The sequence below is a fragment of the Martes martes genome (assembly GCF_963455335.1).
Source record: "Martes martes genome assembly, chromosome: 7".
NCBI classification, from domain to species: Eukaryota; Metazoa; Chordata; class Mammalia; order Carnivora; family Mustelidae; genus Martes; species Martes martes.
In genome coordinates this window covers 133,975,644-133,996,321 of record NC_137894.1, presented here as the reverse complement: position 1 = coordinate 133,996,321, position 20,678 = coordinate 133,975,644, and the positions used below count along the sequence as shown (strand labels likewise).

Sequence of the window (20,678 nt, the reverse complement as noted above, 5' to 3'; positions counted from 1 at the left end):
CCCACAGCATGACGCCTGTTGCCCCTTTAATAAGCAACGACCCCTGGGCAATGGCCGCCCTACACCCAGTCCCGCGCCCTCCGTCCCGAAGCTCACCGGCCTGAGCCCGGACGCAAACACGCCGCAAACAGCCAGGCCGGCAGAGCGCGGCGCCTTTAAGAGGCGGCGAGCGACGCTGCCCCCTAGCGGCGGGAGCTGCGGCGCTTCCTCCGCCCCGGCGGGGTCCAGCGGGCCGGCCGGCCGGGTCAGCGCGGCGGCGGCGGCGGCGGCGGCGGCGGGGCCGGGTTCGGCGGGTGGGCGGGCTGCGCGCGGGGACGAGAACTAGGAGCCGGCAGCGGCGGCGGCGGCGGAGGCGGGTGAGGATGGCGCGCCGGGCCGGGCCGGGCCGGGGGGGTGGGGTGGGGGTGGGACGCGGGCGGCCGCGTGCGCCCCGCCGGGGTCCGAGCGCGCCGGGAAGGGCACGCGCCCCGCTCGCGGCGGCGGATAGCGCCGCCCGGGGCTCGGGGTCGGGGCCCGCGAGCGCGGGCTGGAGGGCGGGGAGGAGGAGCCTCGAGGGGCGCGGGGGGTGGGGGTGGGGGCCGGGCCCGCGCCGCCGCGGCCGCCGGGGGGCGTGCGGCGCGGGGGGTCGCTGGGCTCCGGGGACTTGCTGCGGCCCCGGCCCGGCGCTGGCGATCTGGCGCGCCGGCGAGCCCCGCGGGCGGCGGGGGCGTGGGCGGCGGCGGCGGCAGCCAGTGGCACGCCGCGCTGAGCGCCGCTCCCTCCGCCCGGGCGCCCGCCCCGGCCCGCCCCTCCCGGCAGGACTGCGCGCCCCGAGCCCCGTTCCGCGTCCCCGCCGCCGGAGGAGGTGCCCGCACGCTCGCGGCGCGCGCCGGGCCGCCACACTCGGCCTGTGGGCGATTTCCTCCGGACCCGAGCTCCCCGCCCGAGGAGGAAGATGCAGACCTTTCTGAAAGGGAAGAGAGTTGGCTACTGGCTGAGCGAGAAGAAAATCAAGAAGCTGAATTTCCAGGCCTTCGCCGAGCTGTGCAGGTAAGGAGGGACGGGGCTCCGGCGCCCGGGGACCCCCGGCGCCCGGGGACCCCCGGCCCGAGCCCGGCTCAGCCTCAGCGGCTGCTTCGGGAAGCTGGAGCGTGCGGGAAGGAGCGGTGCGCGGGCATACTGAGTCGAGCGGCCAGGTGGCTGTGGTGGCCGCCGGCTGTGCTCGAGGGGAGCGGCGGCCAGGATGGGCGGTGTGGCCGGGACCCGGGCTCTCAGGTGCACGGTGACCCACCCCCGGTGGGGAAAACCCCAGCTGCCCAGAGCGCGTCGGCGGCGCAGCTAAAGGTGGCAGAGGGATCTGGGCAATCGGGGAGTCCACGCTGTCTGCCTGTGGCTGGAGGTTACTTTTGGATTGGAGTGTTTTTCTTCCTTCGTTCCCTTCGTGGAGAAGGGCGCTGTTTGTACGTTTGCGGACCACCTACTGTGTGCCCCGCGTGTGCAGCCCTTGACGCTGTCATTGCATGTCGCCGGGTTGAGCCTGTGTGCGGCGAGTAGCAATTCTTGGCATGTATGTGGTGATTTGCTGTCTCATTAGAGCCTCGCACCGGCCTTGAGAATTGACCAGGGTGGTGATTCTGGGCCACGTGTCTGAAAAGGGAGAGCTGATCTGCAGAAAGGTGGGGTCCCCCGCCTCGGCTGTCCGACTGGGGTCCCAGAGCAAGGGAGTGGCTGGTGCAGAGGAGGTGGGATAAATGTATGTGATGTAGAACGGCCTTCCTCTGTCTGACGTCCCCCCTGCCCCCCCCGTGCCCCCCCCATGCTGGTGATCAATGGTGGGGATTCATGGTGTTTTAAGAAGATCACATTTCTAGTCTATTACAGAAGCTTCCAGTCTTGGATCAGGTACACCTCACCTTGCTCTACAACCGTGGCTTTACCGCTGGGAAGCTGTTAGGTAAATCCTAAGAGACTCTGGCTCCCCAACCCTTTTGCAAAGTGTAGGTGGAATCCTTTTGTTTTGCAGTGTCTCCTCTTGGTAGATTTGATTGTTGAAAGTGTGTTCTATTTGCACTTTTGCCCCCGTTGGGTCCCCAGACGTGTCGCAGAATCGAACAATTGGGTTTCCTTATCTCCTGGTGTGCAGAGTAAGTGGCAGGTCTGAGCCGGTCACTTGCCAGCCTGTGGCACCTCCGTGCCCCTCCTGCCCGTCCCTAGGGCCTGTTGCTCCTTTGCCCTGGGCACAGCTCCTATGAAACAGCTCCTGGCTCTGCATCCTTTGGCCTGGGGATGGAGTTTGGCTGCCATTTCTCAGGCTGGCTTCCTCAGGAGAAAGCAAGCTTTTCATGGGTGGTGGGGCATGCCAAGCCGCCCGGGAATTCAGGAGGAAATCAGGAAATCGGAGGAACTTGCAGCTAGAACTTTGAAAATGGGTCCTAGGACTTTGGAACCTTGAAAAAGGACGCTTGAACGTGGCACCACAGATACACACACACACACACACACACACACACACACTTATGGAAAAAGTCCCCGAGACATAGGAGACGTGGAGAAGTCCCTTTGACATATCTTTGAAGCCCCATGCTGGTGTGAGGTCCCCGAGCTCCTCCTGCAGTCATCTCAGTCTTGGGAAATCCCAGCTAATACCTTGCACCCCTTTCTCCTGAGGTCTGTCTGTATTTGTGTCATCCTGTGTCTGCAGCTAGAGCACGAGGCTTGTCATCTGGCTGGTATGTTTTGCTCGTTAATTAGGAGCCTCTTGCAAAACACTTCCAGCCCAGACTCGGGGCTGGGTCTTGCCGCTGGACTTGGAGATGGCCTCTCCCTCCACTCGGACTCCCCCGGCCCTTAAGTGGGGCCAGAGGGGCGTGCAAGGCAAGCCCTGAAGTCAACCATTCTGGGGGAAATCCAGCGTGGAGGGTTAATTTCTCGGAGAAGGTTGTGGTCCTCGGAGTCTGGATGCCTACTTCTGGTCCTCGGAGTCTGGATGCCTACTTCTGGCCAGAATATTGGCTTCAGAGAGAAGACAGAAAGCATCTGGGCCATTCTAGAACCTCAGGAAGCCCCACTTGGGTTTTCATTAGAGCAGCTCTAGATATTTATCACTTAAGCTTAAGAAGGAAAAGAAAACACCAAGAGTTTTCCTTCTTTTATTACTTTCTGGGAGGCGCCCCCTGGTGGCCACATTTCTAGACCGGGTGCAGGAAGCTCCCTTGACGGGTTGATCAGAGCCCTTTGCTGCTGTTGTGTTTGGTGTGAATGCTGGTGTGATTTTTAGTGGCCCAAGAGGAGACATTGTCCTGTTTTTGACCTTCACAACCTGGGAGTGCAACGCTCCTGTTTTGATGGATGATGAATTGCCCGTGACTTTCTCATGAGAAAGTCCAGAAATGTTTGAAAATGGTTTGAAGCTCTGCTTGAATGTTTAGGGCAGTCCGCGCCAGAGAGGAGGGCCTGAGCGGACCAGATGGGTTGTTTAGTTGAATGTCAGGCCTTGTAAAACTCTTAGAACAGGAAGGGATGTTGGGGATCATGTTATCCAGCTCCTTTGTTGTCCAGATGGGGAGACAGGCATGAGAGGGGCAGCTTCCAAACTTCTCTTCCTTTTGTTGAACTTCTAGAACGGGCCCAGCCTGGGGACCCGGAGACCCCCACAGAAAGCCCTTTCTACTTGGGCACCCTCTTATCTTCACAGGGGTCCAGCTGCTGCCCTGTTGTCCTGGGGACACTTTTCTTTCTTTTTTTCTTTTTCTTTAGTTTTTTTGAAAGTTTTTTTTTTTTTTAAAGATTTTATTTATTTATCTGACAGAGAGATCACAAGTAGGCAGAGAGGCAGGCAGCGAGAGAGGGGGAAGCAGGCTCCCCACTGAGCAGAGAGCCCGATGCGGGGCTTGATCCCAGGACCCAGAGATCCTGACCTGACCCAAAGGCAGAGGACCAACCCACTGAGCCACCCAGGCACCCCTCTTTTTTTTTTTTTTTAATTTTAAAGGATTTTTATTTATTTATTTGAGATAGAGCAGGAGCGAGCAAGAAAGAGTGCAAGCATGAGAGGCGGGGAGGGGCAGAGGGAGAGGGAGAAGCCGGCTCTTCCCTGAGCGGGGAGCCCTACAAGGGGCTCAGTCTCAGGACCCTGGGATCAGGACCCAGGCCAAAGGCAGATGTTCAACTGACTGAGCCATCCAGGCGCCCCCTGAAGACACTTTTCCTTGCAAAGCTGAGTCGTGCCCTTAGCAAGTATGTAATGCCTTGTTCTGCCAGAGGGCATCGCATGTTTTTGGCGGCGGTAGGGGGTTGGCACCTGGGCCTGCCAGGATGTATGTCTGGTAGGCAAAAGGGCGCACCCTTCACACCCCTGGGGCACCTTGATGGGATGGCCCTTTCTGACTAGTCAGCAGATGGGCCTTTGACTCAGCTCGTTTTTCGTGGCACTGTTTGTTCCTCTCATCCCTCTCGGTGTCATCCCCCTCGGGGACAGGGCTGTGGATGAGGCTCTGGTTGTGCTCTCTTTCCTTCCACCGTCCTCCCCGCCCTTCTGCTGGTACCAGAGCAGCCTCGCACTTCCCTCACGCCCTCTCCTTGTGCCTTTTTCAGGATGCCCAGGGGGGGACTTCCTGGGGGAATCAGAGAAAACCAGTGAGTGGTTGGAAATGTTGGGGAGGTGTTTAATTTTTAATTTTTTTAAAGTTCTCTACCGCGTCTTGTGTGGACATGCTGGCCGGCCCCACCCCTGTGTTCCCTCTGTCAGTGTCGTCCGTGTTCCTCCTCCATGTCTTTGGCCTCTCACCCTTTTCTGTCCCGCGGCTGAACCTGTGCGGGGGGAGGCGGTGGAAGGTCACCGGGCTTCCTGAAACATCTCGGTATGAGCTGTGGGTGGCCCTCTGTCCGTCTTTACTGTTAGGTCCGCGGCCTTTGTCATGCGGTCCTTCCAGGCACTTGGTCTCACTTCATGCCCCCAGCGGCGCGGGGACCGAGCGGTGGGGATGCTGGGACCTGGGGAGGGTGGGGAAGAGACCGCACAGCCCGTCAGCTTTCCGGGGCCCCGGTCCCGAGGCCTCTTCACCGGATGACATGGCTTCCTTGTTAAGTCTCTTCTCTGCCCAGGTTAGACTGGGGCTTCCTAGAGCCTCCAAGAGCAGAAGGTTTGTGGGGTTCTCGCCCTAGAGAACCTTGGAGGCCAGCAGGACCGACGAGGCCTGCAGGAAATGGGTTTTGGGAGCAGTCTCAGACCACGTTCTTGTCGCGGCCTTTCCCACCAGTTCCCTCAGAAGGAACGGGGCCCCGCGTCCACTGAGGCTCAGGCTTACCGAGCATCTTCCGGAGGCTTGGCCTGAGAGGCAGCAGGTTCCGGGGCAGCAGGGCGGAGCCCCTTGCCCTCATGGAGCTGGGAGTGTGGTGTTCACAGTGACCTGGCCTGGGAAGCCTGCCAGGGAGGGCTTGGGTGCCATCAGGCCCTCCCCTCACCTCCCACTACGTTCCTTCCTTTAAAAGGGGGCGTCTCGACGGTCCCTTTCTGCCGGGATGGCTTAGCATTCTGGGCTCGGAATACTTACAGGAGATTCTTAGGGAGGGGAAGGAACACCGTTGCTAGGGTGTAGTGATGCTGGTCTGGGGGTTGGTATTGCTCTGTCTCAATGTCTGGGTGTGCCCCATTTCAAGGGTGTAGGGGTGGGAGGAGGGACTGTCTGTGTGACCTTTGCCCCAGCGCCCCGAGACTGTCCCTAGCTCAGCCTTGCAAAGAAACGCTTTCTCCCTGCCTCCAAGGGGGGAAAGCCGGACTTCCCGTGGGAGAAGCTGTCCATCTGGACAGTGCCGTCTGTGGGTCCCCAGCCTGATTCCACAGCAGACCACCCAGGTGACACTGGGCCCTCCGTGCCTCAGTTTCCCCTAGGCAAAGTGAGGATGTTCGCAGTTACAAAGCTCAGGGTCGTGTGCGGGAGAGGAGTCAGGACGCAGGGCCGGGGCAGTGAGGGCCTGCGCCTCTGTCCACGGTGCTTAGTCCTGCCGGAGCCCGCGGCTGTCCGTGAGTGGGTCAGTGCGCCTCAGCCCCCTGATGCCTCCCCAGTCCGGGATCTTTGGCATTTGTAGGTCTGGTGTTCTCGGTCTGGGCCGTTTGTGAGAGACCCCGAGTCCCACTGTGAGTGCTGCCCGATTACCCTACTGGGTGTGGGGTTTGTGGGGACGTCAGACCCGGCTGAGGTGCAGGGATGGTCCTGTTTTCCTTTCACATGGGCGGGGAGGCAGGGCTGCTGCCCTTGCCTGTTTAACACAGGAGCACGACGGTCCTTCCTTTTCTTTTCCAGAGTTCGCACATTCCAGAGGAGTTTGTGCTGGGTTTCCTGAAAATGCTGAGTCTTCAGGAGCAATTGTGTTACGATTTTTAGTAACTTCTATTGTTTCCTTTATCTTTGTGAATGATTACTCCACGTATATGATACAAAAATAGCAGAGGACTGCAAGTACGCGCTGGAAAGTCTGCTTCCTCCTTGTTCCTGAGTTCCCGTCCCTCGGGGACCCCTGCTGCCGGCTGCCCCTCCCTCTAGGTGTGCTGTGCGGAGGGGCACACGCGTGTTCTAGCTGCGGCTCATTTCACGAAACCCCGTGTCTTAGAGAAATAGCACATCTCTGCTTCATCGGGGGGCAGATCCGTATCACCTGCCTCGTTTCTTTCCTGGCCGAGTGGTCCCGCTGTCCTCACGACAGACCATGTCTCTCCCCTGCTGAGTGGCCTCCGCCGGTGGATTCAGTGGGACAGCCATGTGGGTGCCCGTGGCTCGATGAGGGAGTGTTGGGTCAAAGGGCACAGGCGGTTTACTTTTTCTGGGGCTTTCTGAAGCTGCTGGCAAAGAGAGGGGGCCCGCTAACATGTGACAGCGAAGGGGAGGGCCTGTTACCCACACCCTCCCCAGTGCAGCCCCGCGGCAGACGGTTTGGATCTTGGCCACATGCACGGGTGGGGTGGGACCGTAAATTTGTGTTTCTCTTTTGCTGGTGAGACTGATTGAGACTGATTGATGTTGTGGGGTCTCTGGCTTCCGGGCAGAGCTGAGCTTCCTGGGGCTCCAGGCTGGGCCCCTCCATTCCTCACCCTGAGGCCGTCGTGCCTCCGCTGTGTGTCCCCCGCGTGGGTTGGCAGGCTCGGGGCATTCGGGTAAATGCTGAAGTGAAGCGCCTCACGAGGGCAGTGCCTTAACAGTCGCAAGTAAATAGGGTTTCTGTTCCCACTCACGTTGTGAATTCAGCTGGTAAGCTAGCTCTTTGTGGAATGTTCTGGTACCTCCTTTTTAAAAAGTAAAATTCACTGTAGAAAGCAGATCATCGCTCAGGAGCCACTGTACAGACTCCCAAGAGGGAGACCCAGGCCTGGCGGGGTGGGGTGGCTTGTCCAAGGTCACACCGTGAGCTGTGGCTCCAAGGCCAGTATGCCCTCCCCACCCCCCGCCAAAGTCCCTTTTTGAACAGCCCTGCCTCCAGAGGTGCCTTGCAGAACAGCCCGGCCGTTCCCCTTGGGCTGTTTGAATCGGGCCCCGGGGCTTTGTCTTGCCTGCTGCAGGCCTCCCTCAGCGAGCAGCTGCCCTGCGGCCTGCACTTCCCCAGCTGGGCCTCACGGGCTGGTTTCTGTAGGCCCTTCGTGGTGCCAGGCGAGGACTGTGACAGCTCCCGGATCGTGCCCTCCCCCCACCCCGCTTCTGGGACTCAGAGGCTGGCTCTGTCCCTGTGTGTGGGGACTTGAGGACCGCTCCTCTGAGGCCGTCCCCGGCCTGCCCTGGGTGGCCGGAAGCCATCCCCTCCTGTGGGACAGGCCCGCTGGCAGAGCGCACTGCTAAGCCATCGGCTGCCCCTGGAGGGGGAATCCGGACACACAGTCAGGCGAGGTCCCTCCCCAAGACAGCTTCTGAGAGGTGCCTGTGTGTGATCTCTCTCTCTCTCTCTCTCTGAAGAGTGTGTTCTTTCTCGTTTGAGAGCCGTTCTGTAGAGGTGGAGACCTGCGGTGGTGTCCGCTTCTGAAACCCAGGGTCTCCGATGGGACACAGAGTAGGAGCCCAGAGGAGTACCTCTTAGGGGAGGAAGGAACTGACTGGTGAGTGTTGGAAACCTTTTCCGTACCAGGGAGGAGCTTCATTCCTTCATTCTTTTTTCCATTTACCATATCCTGAGCAGGCACCCGGACAGCCCCGGCCACCCCTTGCTGCGTGCTGGTCCCTGTCCTCAGGCACCCGCATGCTTGGTGGGGAGATGGTGAAGTCGGCGCACAGACGCACTTCCATGCTGCACAGTGTAGTTAGTGCCGGGCAGCCTGTGAATGGGAGAGCTGCGGCAGGGGTAGCTGCAGCCACTTTAGCACCCTGTGGTCAGAGGAGGCCTCTCTGGGGGTAATGTTTAACCAAAGAGGCTGAGAGCAGTTTCTCTGGGAGCTGAGCGAGCTCCGGGGTGGGTGTTGTCTGCTGCTGAGAGGCTACGTCCCCCCCGGCTGTCTTTTTCAGAGCCCTGGGTTCTGTGTGGACCGTGAGCAGCTGGTTTCCACTTCAGGTGGGAACAAGGAAGGCAGTAGAGTGTCCTTGGTATCCTTGTTCACTGGTAGTGTGATAGGGGGCCGGGTGGGTGGCCCTGGGACCTTCTTCCCACTTGAGGCTATAACCACGCTTTGGGGTCCCTGGGGGCCGGGGCCTGGAGGCTACGTGCTTCCCCCCTGGTCCAGCCAGGTCCAGCCTTTGTGTTCAGGAAGGAGCTGCTGTGAGCCCTGTGGGTGAGGGAAGGGAGGGGAGGCGGGGGATCCCACAGCCCTGATGGGTGAGCCCTAGGGCAGCTGATCTTTGCCCTTTCCCAAAGCTCGGGTGAGGCCTCAAGGTGGGGTCTTGGGATGGGGGAGGGAGGCCATGACAGCTAGCTGGCTTTAACACACATTCACCTTCCTCTGGGCTGGTGTTTGCTCATGTGCCCAATAAAAGAAGCACCTGGGGCACTGGTGGAAACTACATATCCTTCAGCCCACCCTGTCCTCTTTCTCAATCTCCGGAGCAGGGGTCTGGGAGTCTTCTGTCCACAGCAGTGCCCTGGTGATTCTGCTGGGAAGCCCAAACGGGCCTTTCCCTGAGTGTGTTACTAGGGTCTCCCCCAAAGCTGTCAGGCGTGTTTAATGCCGAGTTAAACAGGTGAGAAGGGGTCCCTCGAGGACAAGGCCTCTCCAGGAGGGCATCCGATTAGAAGGTTCCCCGGCCCGTCTGTCCTGGGAGCTCAGCGGGCGGTTGGCTACCTTTTGGGCAATCCTCTCTCCTCTTCGAAACCTTGCTTGCCTCTGGCTGCTGGCTAGCAGTGAAATTACATACAGTTGGGTCCTGAGGCTGGACGGTAGCTAGCTTTTGCACAGGAGACAGTCCTAGGGTATCACAGGGGTCGTCAGGCCCGGGCTGGGAGCGGGGGCAGTGGCCCGGCCCGTGGGTCCCCACTTTGCACTTTCCTCCGCACGCCTGTTGGGGTCGAGTCAGAGGTCTGCACACCTGTGGTGCCCGAGCCGTGAAGCTGGGACCTGGGCCTCATCCACACAACCCTACGCTTTGGGTGGCTGTTGTGATGGTCCCCCCCCAGTCCCCAAACCGGTGGCTCACGTCAGAGCGGAGCGAGAACCTGCCACAGGTCAGGCGCTATTGCCGATGGGGAGTCTGCCCTCCCAGGGGAGGGTGGCATGTCTCCCCGTGCCAAATGGGAATGCCATGGCCTGGGGAGGGGTGCCGTGACCCAGCTGCAAGTGGCAGAGCTGGGGTTGATGCTGGCGGCCAGTTGACTCCTGCAACCATGCCGTGGCTGCTCTGTCAGGGGGCTTTGGCCCCCAGCGTGAAAGTCGAATCCAGGTACCGCTGGGTTGACCACCATCTCAGAGGCAGACCAGGGTGTTTTTTCTGAGCATTTCCTGTGGACAGTTAACTGGGCCCAGAGGGGTGGTGGGTGGTGTGGATGGCAGTAGACGCGGAGAGCAAGACTTGCCCAGCTGGCTGGAGGTGACTGGACAGGCCTGCCTGAGCCCCGCTCTGCTGTCAGGTGGGCCTGACACAGCCACCTATCGGGCTGGTGAGGACGGCAATCCCCATTCTCCCCAGGAGGCCACTGCCCTGGCCCTCCTGCCTGTCCAGCCTGGGGCCTGGGGCCTTTGTCGAGTCTCTCGGAACCCCCAGCCTGGGGCAGACAGGCAGCCCCCACCGCCTCCCCTCCTGATCCTTTTCTGGTGTGGGGGTCCTGCTGTGTCAGTGACCAGGACCCGCCTCCCGCCTCCCCACTAGCTGCTTCCTGAGAGGGCTGGGGGGTGATAGGTGGCACCGAGGTGTGCGGCTTTCATTTCTGCCTTCCACCCTGTTTGCGTCCAGCGGTGGAGGGCTGGGGCATGGGGGTGAGGAAATATATGGGCCGCCCCCCACCCCGAATGTCTGGGGCGGGCCCAGCCGTCTTCTGTTTAAACAGCTCATTCCCTCAGCAGCCACAGGACGGTATTTACTGGGTGCCTGCTGCATGCTGGCCAGTCCTGGGTCGTAGGGACCCATACAGCCCTGAGCCCTGTGGAGCCCGCTCTGGCCCCGGGGACAGCCCCATTTCTCCTAGGGAACATTTGCTGGGCTGCGCCCCTAAGATGGGAGCGTGGTACATGGGGTGCAGCTTGTGTATGGTTCTCTTCTCTTCTCCCAGGGCCCTGTGGAGACCTTTGGAGAGGAGAGAAGGAGCACGCTCCTGCCCTCTTAGGATCCTGGGTGTCTTCATGAGGAATGTTCAGTGCTGTGGGACTGTTGGTTTCTCTCTGGGCTCCTATTTTTTTTTTTTTTTGGGCTCCTATTTTAAAAAAAATTTTTTACTTTATTTATTTTTTTGAGTAGTAATCTCTATGCCCAGTGTGGGGCTTGAACTCAACAACCCTGAGATCAAGAGTTCTGTGCTCTACCGCCTAAGCCAGCCAGGCCTGCCCCCCTCCCCCCCGCGCCCTGCCCCCCTCCCCCCCGCGCCCTGCCCCCCGCATTGGTTTCACTTTGGATGGATTTTCCCTTTGCACCTCACCCATCTTTTTTTTTTTTTTTTCAAGATTTTGTTTATTCATTTGACACAGAGAGAGAGAGAGAGAGAGAGAGAGAGCGCACGCGCACATGAGTAGGGGGAGGCAGGTAGAGGGAGAGGGAGAAGCAGACACCCTCTGAGCAGGGAGCCCGATGCGGGGCTCGATCCCAGGACCCTGAGATCATGACTCGAGCCAAAGACAGATGCTTAACTGACTGAGCCACCCAGGCGCCCCTGCGCCGCACCCATCTTATAGATGGGGAAATGAAGGCCCGGAAAGAAGATGTAGCCCCACGCTGTAGAGCTAATAGGAGGGGCAGCTTAGATTTGCACTTGGCCTTGCTGACACTAAAGTTTATTTTCTTTACTGTTCTATTCTTTTTTTTTTTTTTAAGATTTTATTTATTTATTTGACAGCTAGAGATCACAAGTAGGCAGAGAGGCAGGCAGAGAGAGGGGGAAGCAGGCTCTCCACTGAGCAGAGAGCCCGATGCGGGGCTCGATCCCAGGACCCTGAGATCATGACCTGAGCTGAAGGCAGAGGCTTAACCCACTGAGCCACCCAGGCGCCCCTACTGTTCTGTTTTTAAAGATTTTATTTTATTCTTCAATCTTTTTCTAAAGATTTGTTGCAGGGTTCTTGAAAAGAAAGGGAGGTCTGACCGTACCCTTAGAGGGCCTGTTCCTGCCTCTGTGTGAGCAGCTGGCCGGGGGGTGGAGCTCCGGGCGGGAAGGAGTTGTGCTTCCTGAGGAATCCGCCCCAGTCCCCTTGCCCGCACCTTGACCTGGGCGCAGCCAAGCTGGGGCCTGTGCAGAGGGAGGTCCAGGGCCTGCTTCCTCACTGTGCTGGGGAGGAAGGTCCCGGCTGGAGCCGCTGGGCCTCGCGAAGGCTGTCTGTAAATCGGGAAGTGCCCCCGCGGGGAGGAGGGTGCTTCCGCCCCGGGTGTGGGGGGGCGCTGTTGGGGCCCCGCTGCCCAGAGGTGCTCACTGGCCTCTGCCCGAGACCTCGGAGTCAGGGAACAGCTGCTGGGCCTGACATACCAGCTGCTGCCTTAAGGCTCTCAGTCCATACACGAAACAGAGGCTCAGAGGAGGGATCTGGGAGCCTTTTCGGGGTCCCTAGCGGGTCACTGCCGGGGTGGGATTTGAACAGCCTTCTGCCTGAGTCCAGGTGTTGGGTGTTGCTTTCGGCAAACGGACCCAGAAGACGGGAGGATGGCTTTCGTTGGGTCGGTGCTGGTTTCCAGCGCCTCGTCCTCAGTACCCTGGGTCATCAGTTTTTCTCCTTTTCCCTTTCAATTTCGTTTCGAAGTCCCGCTTGCCCAGAGGCAGGAAACTTAGGCGCTGACTCAGTTGACAGCCGCTCAGCTGGGGAGGCCGGCCGTGGTTCCGGGTGATGTCCGGGGACAACGTGTGTTTTGGTTGGTGGTGGGATTTGAACCCTGGTTTGGCCTCTTACTGGATGGGTGGCCCTGGGTGCCTTTCGGCACCGCTCTGGGCCTGAATTTCCTTCTTTTTAGGAGTTGGCCTCGTGCCTGTGCCCAGGAGGCTCTCGGCGTGCACACTTCCCCCTCCTTCCTCTGGGCCAGAAACCATCTTCGAGGGAGAAAGGGGGCTGTCCTTTGCCCCCTCACCTGCAGTCACACCTGTAGTGTCTGCCTACAGGTGATAGCAGAGTACAGGTGGTCTGGTGAGGTACAGAGGTTCACCGTCTTGGAGGAAGAATTCTCCAGAACCTTCGAGCTACGAGGTGTCTTTGCAGATGAAGATTTAGGGTTCAGAGTGGCTGGCCTGGCAGGTTGGCGCACGCGCCCTGTGGTGGCCGGGCTGGGGTCCCAGCTCCAGAGCCCATGCTTGCCCCCCTCCCCACACCCCTGCCTTTGGCCTCCCAGGAACCATGTGTGAGGTTGAGGCAGGGTCTGTTCTGCTCTGGGCCATCTGGGTCAGCCATCCCCGGCCACGATGGGCTGTTTTGGTCCTTGGGCCCAGACGGCTGGGGTCCCTCCACCGCCACCCTCCTCTGTGGTCTTTCCCATCTTTCCTCCTGCCTTGCTGGGAGTGCTGAAGGCCAGCTGTTTGGATTCTGGAAGCTCCGCTGGGAAGGGTAGGGGCGTGGATTGGCCCCTCCTTCCCCGAGGCAGCCATGTGGGATGTGGGCAGTTCTGTGGGTGCCTGTGTACCAGCAGTGGACCGGGGACTCTCCTGAGAGTGAGACCTGTGGACCTGGCCGTGTGCCTGCAAATCTGTCCCTGTTGCTGGAGGCCACCCTGGCAGCTACGTCCTCCCGTCCTCTCCCTCCTCTCTCAATCACTGTTGATAGTGACAGGATGAAGTTCATGATGAGCACTGTTGATTGGATGGCTGATTCCTACAAGCCACAGGGATGTATTGGTTCCTACAGAAACCTCAGTGCCAGCCGGGCTCAGTAATGATGACGCTCTGTAAGTGGGATCTCCACGGAGAGTTCTGGCTTCAGGGGCTCAGACGATGTCCCCGGACCTGGCCTCTCTTGTGCTGCCTCCGTTCCCAGGCTGTGTGGCTCCAGGTGAGACTCACACCGACCTTTATCCCGAGCCAGGCTATGTGCTGAGTTCCTGGCGTGCTCTCTCGTGTGACCTAAGCCCACTCCTGTCTCCTGTCAGGGGAAATGGGGGCGCAGAGGGGCTGGGGAACTTGCCGGGGTCACACAGCTAGCAGGTGGCAGAGCTGGGATTCAGACCTGGCTACGCTGGCTGGCTCCAGGGCCTCCCTCCAGCGCAGGTGCAGGTCCTAAGAGACCCAGGATTAGTTCTCATTGGCCCTGATCGGTGAGCCTGAGCCAGCCCGTTGTGGGGGCCGGTGAGTGTCCTTTTCCTTACCACACGGTCTGGGTGTGGGCAGGGTGGACCCCGCACAGGAAGTTGGGGACTGCTTGCCGAGCAGACTGTCATGGGCACTGGGAAGTCGGGGGTGGGGGGCAGGGGTGCTCCCTGCTTCTGGGTTCCTGGACCTGCTAGGGTGAGGGGGGGCTGCCTTCTGCCAGCCTGAGGGGTCACACACGGTCTCCTGGGTCAGGGCACTGCTCCTGAGAGGGGAGCGAACAGCACCCCCACAGGTCAGAGCCGCAGGCTGGGCCCCTGGCTCCGTCTGAAGAACAAACCCATGGCCAGCTGGACACAGGTAGATTCTGGGGGCCCTGGGCCCAGGGGTCTGACCCTGGGTGTCCTGGAGAAAGGGCTTATGTAATTTTGCCTTGAGGGATGGATCTTGATGGGGCTTTGGGGAAAGGCTGCCAGTAGTCCAGGGTGAAGGCTGACATCCTCTGTGCCCCGCTGTGCTGTGCGGAATGTTGGTGTTGGACAGTGTTTTGGGGTGAAACAGTCCCATGTTATGTAAACTGTTACTGATGGCCTTGTCCCGTGCATGAGGAAATGTTTAGAAGGCATCTTTCCTTCCCAGGCCAGGAGCCTGTCGCAGTTGTGAGCTCTCTGATTGAGGTTCTGGAACTAGAGGGGACCTCCTTCTGTCCTGGGGTGGGGGGGAGCGTGGGTGCTGCGCCCTTAGCTGACATCCTGGCCCTCCTGCTCCTGGGCAGGCCCAGTGCGGGAGGAAGCACCAGGACGAGTTCCGCCTGGAAGGGGGAGGAAGTGAATGGTGAGTGTCCACACCCAGGCTTGCACACCTCTGGGCCCCAATCCTGAGGGCCCCTGGCTGAAGGGCCAGGCTGGAGGCTGGGAGAAGGCTCGGGATGATGGGGCCCAGTTAGGGCTTGAGGTCCCTCCTGGTTCCATCTGGAACCAGTGAGGAAGTGGGGGCTGTTGAGGAGCCAGGGCCCGTGCAGCCCAGAGCTGGTGCCCTGCCTGGGTGTTCCAGGATTCTCAGAGGCCAGTGGTTCTTTTCCGTGGTGTGGCATCCTGAGGTGGAGAGAGAAAGGTGGTACTGGGGGAAAGCAGTGGAAGGGAGGGCGGTCCTGGGCACTCTGTTTTGCTGTGCCCACCGTGGACAGCAAGCAGGGCTGGCCTCATCTTTGCTAGCCCCCCAGAAGCTTCTTGGGACTGTGCCGGTGGCCAGAGCCCAGGTCAGGGGGCTGAGGTCTGGTTCTGCTGCTGTCTGGTCGTGGGGCATTCCTCGGACTCCTTACGTGAAGGCCCCCTCAGAGCCCTGGGAAGTGAGTCTGCGACCCGCCGCCTGCGGCTCAGCTGGGGGACCGCTGTTTGGACCCGAGCTGTCACGCTGGACAGCGGAGAACTACAGGGAAGTTCTTTGGGTCTGTTGTGGGAGGCTGCAAGCAGGGGTCATTTCAGTTTATCTGCTGATAAAAACAGAGCAGTTGAAACCAAGTTCAAGAAGGTTACTGACTTGTCGGCAAATGAAATTGCTGAGTTTTTCCCGGGTAGATTCGTATCTGACTTGTGAACGCCAAAAAAACCCTTTTCTTAAAGCCTGACCTACATGATCAAAAGTGAAATCCTAGTTATTCTGCCACACATTTGACCCTGGTCCCTGGAGGCCATGGTACCACGCTGTGGCCTCCTCCTGGGTGTGTGCTCAGCTGACACGCCAGTGTGTACGTGCATGTACACAGGCACACACATGCACACACGCACACATGCATATGCACACGGGCGCGGGCACACACACAGCCCTCTGCTTCTGTTTCCACACCAGCGATGGCCCATTACCTCTGCTCTCCTACCTTTAACTTTGTTTTTCGTTTGCTGCAGCGGAGAGATGCCTCTGTCCCCGCACGGCACCCGCTCTGCTGCAGGGCCCCTCAGCAGCCTGTCTTTGGGGTTCTGGGCTTGCCCCCGGCGCTTGCCGTTTACTGTCTTATCTCAGGCCGCTCCGGCCGCTGTAACAAATAAGCTTGAACGGCCGGCGTTTATTCCTTGTGGTCGGGAGGCTGGCAGGCCAGTTCCCGGGGAGAGCTTTCTTCCTAGTTGATCGACAGCCGCCTTCTCCCGGTGTCCGCACATGGAGGGGAGAGACGCAGAGAGCCCTCATCTAAGGGCACTCACCCCATTATGGGGCTCTGCCCTTCTAGGCTCCTCTAGCCCCAGTCTCGTCCCAAAGGCCCCACTCCTGATACCATCACATTGGGGGTTCGGGCTGCCCCATGAATTTTGGGGGGGGTTCAGATATTTCGTCCATAGCGTCTCTCCTGCTGGGGGTTGTACAATACCAGCTGCTGTCTGTCTAAGGCCGGGCAGGGCCTCAGGCCGGTTTGGTCCCTCTAACTCCTACCCATCCTACATGTGGCCCAGTGTGGGCACTGCCTGGGGAGGGAGGTGACGGGTGTGCTTCCACTAGTTGGCCTCTGAACCCAGCCCCCGCACCCGGGGCATGACCGACTTTGGGCAGGTGAGGGGTCTCCCTTTCCTCATCTGTAAAATGGGAACATCAGCACCCGATCGTGGGGCAGATTGGGGGATCAGAGAGATGATGGCTGAATTGCTGCTGGTGGTTTCCAGCACATAGTGGGCGATCTGATTGTAATTTACCCTCTTCCCCAAATCATCTTTTTTTCCCCTTCTGTCGCAAGATGAATTTTAGAGAGCTGAGTGTCGTTCCTCTTAAAACTGGTCAAAGGGAGGGGCTACTGGTGTGATCCCTTAAACTGGAAGGAGAGATCTTGGTTGATAGCCCCTAGCGCTGCACTCTTCCCTGTCTTCTGGCCAGCTGGGGTGGGGGACCAGGGCCCTTGCGGGCGGCCGAGGGTCCTCTCCACAGCTTTCCCAGCTGCCCCCTGTGGTTTCCAGCAGAGCCCACCCGCCTTCCCAGCCCCACATACCTCTGGGAGGGGCCCAGCGCTTCCTTTACGCGGAGTCCCGGCTCAAGGAAGCGATAGCTCTGTGCCGTCCTTTTCCCTGGAATTAGTTGTCCTCTGCAAAGACCGGCATGAGACATGAATGAAGACATGAGTGATGAAGACATCATGAGAACAACATTTGAAGAGACAGATGTCTTCTCCACCCCCCACACTGTGTCTTTCCTGCTTCGGGAAAGTGACAGAGCACGATCCTTTCTAGTCAGGATGGAACCGTTCTTGCTGTTGGACGTGCGTGTGGTGATAGAGTGAGCTGTCCTCTTGTTATCAAATACTTAGGTTATTCTCGCTTCCCTTGCTGGTGTAGATAATGCTGCCTCGGACATCTTGGTGAATATATTTTTTTTAAAGATTTATTTATTTATTTTAGAGAGAGAGATTACGAGCAAGCAGAGGGGAGAGGCAGAGGGAGAGGGGAGAGAGAACCCCAAGCAGACTCTGTGCTAGGCATCTAGCCTGACACGGGGCTCGATCTCGTGACCCTGAGATCACAAGCTGAGCGAAAAACGAGTCGGTCACTTAACGGACTGAGCCACACTCAAGCGCCCCCATCTTTGTGAATATCACTATTTTTCTTCCCTTTCCGATCCGTTGTGTGTAAGCGGAGTTGGGTCAGTCACCCTTGAGGCACAAACCATCTGAAGGTAGTGACTTTGAGCAGGCAGGACCCGTTGGTTTGGCTCACCCTTCGGTGGGCCGGCTGTTCAGGCTGGGCTCCCTCGGGGGTCCAGTGGCCCTGCCGTCAGCTGTAGGTCAGTCAGGGTCTCCGCCTCTATGGAGTGGCCTGTGGCTGCCCGGGGCAGTGGGGATGGCCCGGCCACGTGTGTCCTTCCTCCCGCACGCTGCCTCGCTGTGTTCTGGTCCAGGAGGCAGGATTCCAAGACGCGGTGGGCACGTCCAGGCCCCTGGAGGCTGGATCTTTTTTCCACAACTGTTGGCCAAAACAAGTCACAGGGCAGCCCCGACTCAAGAAGCGAAAATGAACTTCACCTCTATTTTTTTTTTAAAGTAATAAATGGAGGGGTGCCTGGGTGGCTCAGATGGCTAAGCGTCTGCCTTTGGTTCAGGTCATGATCTCTAGGTCCTGGGATCGAGCCCCACGTCGGGCTCCCTGCTCAGTGAGGAGTCAGTCTGCTTCTGCCTCTCACTCTGCCCCTGCTTGTACTTTCTCTGTCTCTCTTTCTTTTTCAGATAAATAAGTAAATAAATCTGTAAAAAAAGGTAACAGGAAATTCATTGACGGAAATACAGAGTCCTTCACATAAATCACCTATTTCTGGAGGTCAGGGTTGCTTCTCCTTTCCTGGAGGTCATTGCTGCCTTTGAGATTCAGACAGAAAACTGCCGAACCTATTCCTAGGAAAATACCCCTAACGATACACAGGCCGTAATATAAAGAATGCCACGGATTTTCTGAATTCAGGGTTCTAGGGATATCAGAGAAAATGTTCTTGTTTGATGCTTGTGGTATAGGTTTTCGGGAAAGAACATACAAGCCTTTTCAGAACAGGGTTTCTTACCAGATGATCCACTAAAGAGTTCTGTGGTCACATACGTTTGGGGACGATGCATCCCATGAGATTGAAAGCACATTTTATCTCTGTTTACCTTGGTGGGGTACATGTGGCTATTTAGCATTTCAGAGAAGACTTTTTGGGAGATGCTGGCAGGTACCGCTTGGTCTGCAACTTACTAGCTTTGTGACCTTTGGCAAAGAACTTAGCTCTGTGAACCTCCGTGTTCTCGTCTGTGAATGTGGGACCCGTGATACTAACACCTCGTCACAGCAGTTAGCTTGCACAGTAGATGTCCCCTCTTGACTGGGGCAGTGACGTCATTGCAGAGGGCTCCGACACAGAGAGGGTCAAGAACTGGGAACGTGTCTGCACGTAAGAGTGTGTGATCTGGCCCAGCGCACCCGCCAGCCACCCCGCAGACCCCTCCTTCTTTGGTCCCTGGCAGGTGCTCAGAGTGTGCTGTGCTGGGCATGCGGGGGGTGGAAAAGCTGGGGTCCACCTCGGGAGACCCCAGGGTGCTCATTCTTGCGGGGACTCTGTGAGGGATGAATGCCCATCCGTTGTTCAGAAAACATTTCTGAGTACCCTGCTCTGTGCCCTGGCTCTGGCCAGGTGCTCTCCGGCCTGGGCCTCCGGGCATTTGGTGTCCATTTAAGGAGAGGCTCACGTCTGCAACAGATGGGGGTGGGGTGGGGTGGGGTGGGGTGGGGGCATCAGGTGTGATCACAGTGTGTGCAGTGGTGAGTTTTGGTCCCCATTTGTAGCCTGATGTTACCTGTGTGGCCGCTTCCCTGGCTGACCTTCATTTCCTTTAGTTGGAAGAAGCGAATGTCACTCTGAGCACCTGCCAGGGCCCCCGGATCCCACACTGTTCTCACTGGGAGAGCCCTTGGGGCTTTCAGCGGGGAAACTAGCGTGAATCTGGCCGTCACTCCCTGCTGAGCCGGTGGGTGCTGTAGCACTTCTCCATGCTTCCAGGCCCAGTTTCCTGTTGTTGGTCTGCTTCTCTGTGTTTCCACGGGGACACCTCGTGCACCCCCTGGGAGAGTGTGTGCGCACAGATGTCTGGTGGTGTCCCTCCATGCTGTACCGGCCCTCGTGAGAGACCTGTGGTGGCCAGAATGGACACATCCTTGCAGCTTTAGTTTGGGGAGGAACGAGGGGGGAGGGCCTATAACAAACATGTCAGCTGGTAAGTTAAAGGGGGTAATTTTCGCAGGGACGTGAAGAGCATGGGTGACTGTCCTCAGGGTGGTCACAGAAGGCCTTTCTAAAGGAGGCATTCAGGGGTATGGCCTGACTGGTTAGAAAGCAGGTATTTGAAAGTCTGGGGCCAGAGCCTCTCAGGTAGGAGGGAACAGCACGTGTAAAGGCCCTGGGGTGCTTTTGAGCAAGGGCTTTTGTGTGTTTGTGGAGCAGCAGGGAGGAGGGCGCGGCTGGAGATGTGAGGGAGGGAGCAACAGGGAGGCGGGGGGGGGGGCCAGACTCTTAAGGGCCTTTCTAAGCCGAGATGTATGAAGTTTTATGTGACGGATGGGGGCAAAGGCTCCCATCAGATGACTGCACAAAACTGTGAATGCGGTGATTCTTTAAAGAGTTTTGGGCAGCGTTCGCTGGCGGTGGGTGGATGGCCGGAGCTCCGTGCTCGGGCGCACAGGCAGGTGGTAAGTGTCAGACGCGAATTGGCTCTCCCACTGTCCGTGGTGCCGTGCCCAGTCCTCAGATGGGTGATGGCCTGTGGGTGTGGCCGTGCCCGAAACCAGCAGTTGTCCTGGGCTGGCGGGCACCTCTGTCCCCACAGGGCCACCGGGCTGGGTCCCCTCCAGCTGCTGGTCAGGCAGGGTGCCTGGGGCAGCCGTGGAGGGACGGACTTTGCTCTTGGCACCGTCCAGCTCTGTGGTTTGGGCTGGTTAACCGAGGGTCTCCGTGCCTCAGTTTCTACATCTGTGGGGTATATATGGACCTAACCTTCGCAGTTGGGGTGTCAGTTGGAAGAGTGAGTGTAAGCCCTGTGGTTCGCTGCCTGCGTGTGTATTTGTTTATAAATATTCGAAGCAGCCCCCTGTAGCTCCTTGCAAAGAGGTGGGCAAGCGGTGGGTGTGGGCGGCTGGTCTTATTGTCGCAGGGGCAGCATTGTCGCGGGGGGAGCGTTCCTCTGGCGGTGCTGTGGGTCTGGGTGGTAGAACACAGGCACCCCCATGCCCTGGGGGCTTAGCTGGGTGGGTGGCAGGGGCATCACCCCCCGTGGAGTTGTTAGGGGTCAGGAGGGGCTCCTCGGGCAGACGGGCGAGGGTTTAAAGTTCAGGTTGTGAGCCGGCGTGTGGGAGGGTGAGACGCTGTGA

The 20,678-nt window shown here is 58.8% G+C and overlaps 1 protein-coding gene across 2 annotated transcripts in view; it reads left to right on the top strand.

The window, feature by feature from the left end:
- Positions 1 to 294: 294 nt before the first annotated feature.
- ITPK1 (inositol-tetrakisphosphate 1-kinase) overlaps positions 295 to 20,678 on the top strand; it is a 167,696-nt gene continuing 147,312 nt past the window's right edge. Inside the window, exons 1-2 of one of the 2 annotated variants that reach the window (XM_080808815.1) lie at positions 295 to 356; positions 799 to 1,029. In XM_080808815.1, coding sequence (XP_080664941.1) covers positions 935 to 1,029 — 95 coding nt within the window. In that variant the 5' untranslated portion in view covers positions 295 to 356; positions 799 to 934. Of the gene's footprint in view, positions 357 to 798; positions 1,030 to 20,678 lie in introns of those variants that run through there. The other variant, XM_080808814.1, reaches the window with a different exon arrangement.